At 33.8% G+C, this 6,000-nt stretch overlaps 1 protein-coding gene across 1 annotated transcript; it reads left to right on the top strand.

Annotated features, from left to right (window-relative positions):
* On the top strand, positions 1-5,857 carry LOC145726317 (brachyurin-like). Its single transcript, XM_081975369.1, has 5 exons — positions 1-210; positions 272-465; positions 2,814-3,040; positions 4,842-5,003; positions 5,638-5,857. The coding sequence occupies exons 1-5, from the start codon at positions 154-156 to the stop codon at positions 5,811-5,813; spliced, it is 816 nt and encodes a 271-aa protein (XP_081831495.1). The 5' UTR covers positions 1-153; the 3' UTR covers positions 5,814-5,857.
* Positions 5,858-6,000: the final 143 nt, after the last annotated feature.

Here is a 6,000-nt window from a genome sequence, read left to right as displayed (position 1 = left end):
TTCATCCTTAAATGAAATGGTCCTACAGTCAAGTGGCTCAAGTTCGAGTACTTTTACGATATGCTTATAGTTCAGTAAACGTTCGCGTTGTCTGACTGACTACTTCACAATAGAAACTTCCACGCTGCACAAAATCGCGTAACATCTTTCAAAATGTTCTTCCACTCTGTGACTTTAGTGCTTTTTCTCCTCACTGGAGCATTTGCTGATGTAAGTGGTAAAGTATTATAGTTATTTTTATAAATATGTAATGGTTGTTAAACTATCACAGACCAGTAACTTTCGGTTTCCTAATGCACTACTTGAGGAACCCATAATAAAGATTGTGGGAGGGCAGCAGGCTTCACCAGGTCAGTTTCCATACCAAGTGGGAATGTATATTCAAATGGACTTGAATGAAGTATTTTGCGGCGGTTCTTTGATCTCGCCCAATTCGGTTCTTACTGCCGCTCATTGCATACTAGGGTAAGTCACGTGAATCAAACAACCTTTCTCATACATCTAGGCAAATATTAAAAATTGAGTTTAACTGTAAATTAATACGAATTAAAAAACCGTGAAATAATCTGTGACAAAAAGTTTTTTTAAAAAACTTTATAAACGTTCACACACTTTAAAAACGTGTCGATCGTTATTTAAACGATAATGCGTTTAGCAACTCAACAACGTAAACAATGTAAACAACAATTATTATCTAGTAAAAGTCTGTTACTTTGAAGTTCGGTTTTGCAACTTGAAATCAGATGTTTATTCGTTGACAATTTGTTTTTCTACTAAACAAATAGTTATTTATGCAACAAGTGCAAAAAGTACATCTTTTTTGCACGCAAGTGCATGTGTATATGTTGTATATTGCAAAATGAATTAAGTCTGGGTGAATCAATTTCCTCGTAGAAAAAGAACTTTTTGCACAAAAAATCATTAAAAAAGAGTGTAGTTTTTTGCACGATTTTATTCAAAAGCATATACAGGATTTATTAAAGGTTCTGGGAAAGTTTACATTTTACACTAATTTTTTAACATTTTGAACGCCTTTTTTATACAAATATTCCACCTGTTTTCTTTTTTCTACTTGCGAAATTATTTCACGAAATCTCATGCCTATTGGCGTTTCAAGATAAGAGATACTCCCTCTGGTGATGAGTTTTGAAAACAGTTTCGGGCATTCCAGCTGTCATTTCTCCGTTTGTTTACGTTGATATGAAGAAGTGACAGTGTCATATTATTTATAATTTTAGGTTAGGAACGTGTTAATTAATTGAGGAGGGTCTTATTTCAGATTGTTTTATTTCTATTTTGGTGATTTGATTTGTCAGTTATGAACACAAAGGTTGTCGCATCTTGATTAAATTACATCATATCTGGGCTACATGAAGACGCAATTTTTCTAAAGTCTACTCTAAGTAATTGTGTAAAATTTTACGTTATTGCAATGCAGTTAAGTTGTCAAAAATATGTAATACTGCGTGTTGTATACGGAGTAGAAGATTTTTTTTTTTACACTTTAGCTGCTTTGTTTTTTATTATTATTATTGGGCATTTTGCTGCACTTTTAAAACATGATCTTTCTAACTTACCATCTCGGAATACATACATTATATTTTATATGGACGATACTTACTTTTTCAAGATTTCTCTTAGGAATTAATTTAGGTACTTCAATACATATTTCATAAAATAAGTTTTTACGTTTTTTTGTCTGATCTAATTCAATAAAACTTTCAAGTGAAAGCACAATTTTTCTGTCGGAATTTAATTTAATCACTAAAGAATTATAATAAGTATGTTTACTTTGCGGTTCAACAATGTTATCTCTGGACGGCTCAGTCTGTGCTGTCACACATCGTGTCAAGGAGCATTAATTAAGTAGCAGTAGCATTTCATTCACAGTTCGTTTGAGTAGGTTTTTTAAATTAAATTTTAAACATGGTATGTCAGTTTTATACTGAAATTTCCGTATAAACACTTAGAAACAAAACAACAACCATTAGAAACCAATAGGGTAGACAAAGATGGCGACAATAAACTAAACTTATGTATGTTTATTTATATTAAGTATGTTTATCCAACCAATAAAATACATTGAAGTGATAAGCCCCTACCTGAAAATTGGCGCAACAAACATATCTTCGTTATTACCCTTATAACACAAGTACGTTTCAGAAACGTTTATAAACCGTTTCTTAAAAACGTACAGAACGTGTTACAAACGTTCTTTGTCGCCAAAAAATACGTCACACTGACGTTTTGAAAATACGTTTTTAAAACGTTATTGTTAAACGTAACGTAAAATTATAATAAAACCTTGAAAGTTAATTTATTAGGGATAAAGAATAAAACAATGGATTTCTGAAACAGCAAAGAACTTTAATCTAAGATGTACTCTGCTAATTTCCCAGCTTTACACTCAAGAAACACGAACCGGAACAAGTGGCCAACCATCTCAAAAGTCAAAATAGACAAATCAGAGATTGGTTATAATAAGTCGTGGTAATTTTATTGTTAGATCTGCAGTGACGTAGAACGTTTTTAAAAAAAAAACAAGAAAAACAGAAAATTACTACATACTGCCGGACTTTTTGAATACTGTAGTTTTTCAATATTTTTTTTTTTTGGACTTAAAGTGAATATTTTTAAAAACCAAACTATACTTGAATTATTTTTTGGTTGTTCTTCTTAAAAATTGCAAAATGTCGAACACCGTAAATCTAGTTTGATAGATATGTTGAATGTGAATGGATATGATGGATAGAACCCTTAATTAAAAAAGTCTCAATAGTAAGCCTAATAATTAAAAAAGACCTTTACTACAGAGCCACATCCATCGATGTTATACTAGGAGCCTACAACATAACAAACGACTCAGAATCAACTAGACAACGCCAAACTACCACTAACTATACCACCCATCCGGATTGGTCCTCAAAAACACTCACTAACGACATCGCTTTAGTGCACTTAACCATTCCAGCTGAGCTAAATGACTATGTGCAACTGATAAATCTAGCGTTTGGTAATGACACGTTCGAGAACCAAGACGGTAAGTTTGTAAGCCAGTATTACGGTAAATATCGCGTCAACTAAGTCAGAAATTTGTTTAGCTTATTTTTAAGGTGCTGTAAAATTGACTGTGAGGACGGTATACTATTCATAGTATAGGGGCGTGATTGATCTACTGCTAGACATTGGTTTCTTTATTTTTATAAAATGCCCGGTTTATACCTCCAAATTAATAATAAAACTAAATTTGCATTACAGTCAAATTAATATTGTCACGTTAAGGGGTAGCTCAGAGGGAAGAAAACTCAGCAATCCATAGATAATTCGCTTTATTGTACTAAAACATACAGAGGGCGCGGAGTTTGCCCCGAATACTAAAAGCAAAACTTATAGCTAAAGGTTACATCTGCTAATTTTAATCTTCAATGCTATAGGGTGAAGAAAGGCCTTTATTTCTTCACCAGATTACAATAAGTTAGCTTAATATCCTATTAGTTAGTCCTATTCTTAATGTAATCACAAAAAATGTTATATTGGGTCACCCTTCAACCTTGCTGTTCATCTTATTTTCTTCCTTATTAAGCAAAATTCACGTAAACTGCTCATTGTACCCTTCTTTGGCACCATCATCTAAGCGGCATCCTTCATTGCTTAGCTTCACTTCTGCATACTGTGTCCTTTGCGTGCTCTTTTAGCACACCTATCTTTGGACATGTATATTTCTTCCTTATTAACATGAGCCCATTTGGAGATGCTTCTTCAGCTCGACTTATTAAAGACTCAGGGTGCACACGGGTGTAAGTAGCCCCGTCGTGACGGGTCCCATCTGAAGATGTCAACTTCTCCAATCTCCGTGACATAAGGCTAGTTCGCTTTTCAACAAGGCTGTCGCAGTTGATCGATAGACGCGACAAGTTTGCCAAGTAAGATTCCAATTATTACTTTGTTTACCATTCATCTCTTAAAACATAAATAAAACCATTATGTATACAGTACACTTTGTTGTTGTAACCTAAAACTTCATAATACTTCACATACCTACACCTAGGTCACACTGGCCTAGAAATCGAGATTGCGCTAACTTTATACTTATTCTATGAAACCTTTTTATGAAAATTTGCCTTTTACCTTATCCAATGTAATACGAAAATAATGTGTTGCTATGCACTAAAAAATGCCTTTTAAGAGCGTCCTACAGGTCCCTCTTGGCATTGCCTTACTCAGTTCAAGCAACTGTGTACCTTCTGGCCCTTGTCTTAGCTTATCTTCTTCCACTTGAGCTTCTTTCTGTACCTTGTTTGAAACGGGCTGCTTGGGAGTTCCAAAAACAATGGTTCACGACATTCTGCAAAATAAAAATATGCACCCCTACCACATTGTTCTACATCAGGCATTCAATGACACTGATTATGACTGTAGACTAAACTATTGTCAGTATTTCTCATAGTTCCTATTATTATATTATTCTTTAGAGTTGGTTCAGTACACGAGGCCTCGTAAGTTTTAATAGGGCTGACTGCAATGCAGTAGGGAGAATAGATAGATCATCCTGGGATTGAGGCCTCTGGGCCCCCAGGTACCATCAGTAGCTCTACCGCAAGTAGTGCTGTTAAAAGAGCCGCGTGATGATCTGAATATTTGCTGACATTTAAAAGAAACTTAGTGGTGTCCCAGGACAAGATCCAGAATGTTGAAAACATTGAAATCTCTATATGTTTTTTCTTTCTAAATAATGAGACTTAATTAAAAATAAGCTAAAAAATCAATTCTTGACGTGACGAGCAGGTTATGTGTATTTAATCTTTGTAGGTTTTATTATTGAACTCTGATGAGGATTTTAGGAACCGTATGCGGCTGGGGCTTAACCGGCAATGACGAGACCAAAGTCACCGACATTTTGAAATATGAAAACAACAAAATCTTAACCAATACGGAATGCAAAAGTTTTGATGCTGATTACGAACCCGTTATACAAACCACCCATCTGTGTTTATCTGGAGAAGGTTTGTAGTTTATTATTATTAATAAATGTTATTTCCTGCACTGTATTGGCAGCCAATAAAATTCAGAAAACTTTTTAACACCCTATCCATCAAACTTTGTATTCCTTTAAGGTTATCTACAAACATGATGGTATCATCTGCATATCTTATGTAATTAAGTTTAGTGACGTTTATAGTGATTCCTTTTTTCAATGTTGTCCAGTGCTTCCCAAAAGATGTATGCTGAGTACACGTTAAATAAGATGGGTGACAAAATACAATCTGTGTTTTTAGACTTGCAAAAAAAAGTTTGTGTCTTTTTATTATGATATTTTGTTGAAACTATTTTCTGTTTGGGCCTACATTGAGAACTTCCGTAATTATTTAAATTAGTTTTATGAAATGTAATTTTTTTTATCATTTTTTTTTAATTATTTATGCAGTGCTCCTTTAATACCTCCTTAAACCCCAATTTCTTCAGCCTAAGAAGGCTCAAAATTGAAAACAGTTGACATTCTTACTACAGGCAGTTTCTGGTTTATTCCAAGTATGTAAAGAAAAGTGTTTTTTTAATTTTCAATAGTGCTATTGAAATTAAATAATAGTTTTACATTATTTTCTTTTAAAAATTAAGATTTGTTTGTTGTGTTTATAGGTAATCAAGGCGTTTGTAACGGAGATAGTGGCGGTGCATTGGTCAGCGATGGGCTTCAAGTGGGGATTACCTCGTTCAATTACCAAAGCTGCGAAGCCGGCAAACCCTCAGTATTTACTAGAATCAGCGAATTTACTCAGTGGATTCAAGAAAACTCTGATGTGGTGATTGTATGATTTGTCACATCTGTATAGAAATTAAAGGCTGTTTTTAGAGTTAACGTTGTATTTTGTATAATTATTATTTGGGCTTAAGCAGGCGTTAAAATCAAAGCTAATATTTACTTGTCCATGTAATATTAAAATATTTACTGTCCTGTTGGCCAAACAATCGCTACCTGTTTAGCAAACAGGTTTTGGAATT

This window comes from Ips typographus, linkage group LG3 (genome assembly GCF_016097725.1).
Source record: "Ips typographus isolate SLU linkage group LG3, UJ_Ityp_2.0, whole genome shotgun sequence".
NCBI classification, from domain to species: Eukaryota; Metazoa; Arthropoda; class Insecta; order Coleoptera; family Curculionidae; genus Ips; species Ips typographus.
The sequence above is the reverse complement of the archived record's forward strand: the minus strand, read 5'-3'. Positions and strand labels throughout refer to the sequence as shown.

What these genes read in the sequence shown, in the direction of transcription:
- LOC145726317 (XM_081975369.1), top strand. Translation starts at nt 154, where the DNA reads ATGTTCTTCCACTCTGTGACTTTAGTGCTTTTTCTCCTCACTGGAGCA. An exon ending in CACGTTCGAGAACCAAGACG is followed by an intron (nt 3,041 to 4,841) that starts GTAAGTTTGTAA and finishes TGAGGATTTTAG; the next exon opens with GAACCGTATGCGGCTGGGGC. An exon ending in TCTGTGTTTATCTGGAGAAG is followed by an intron (nt 5,004 to 5,637) that starts GTTTGTAGTTTA and finishes TTGTGTTTATAG; the next exon opens with GTAATCAAGGCGTTTGTAAC.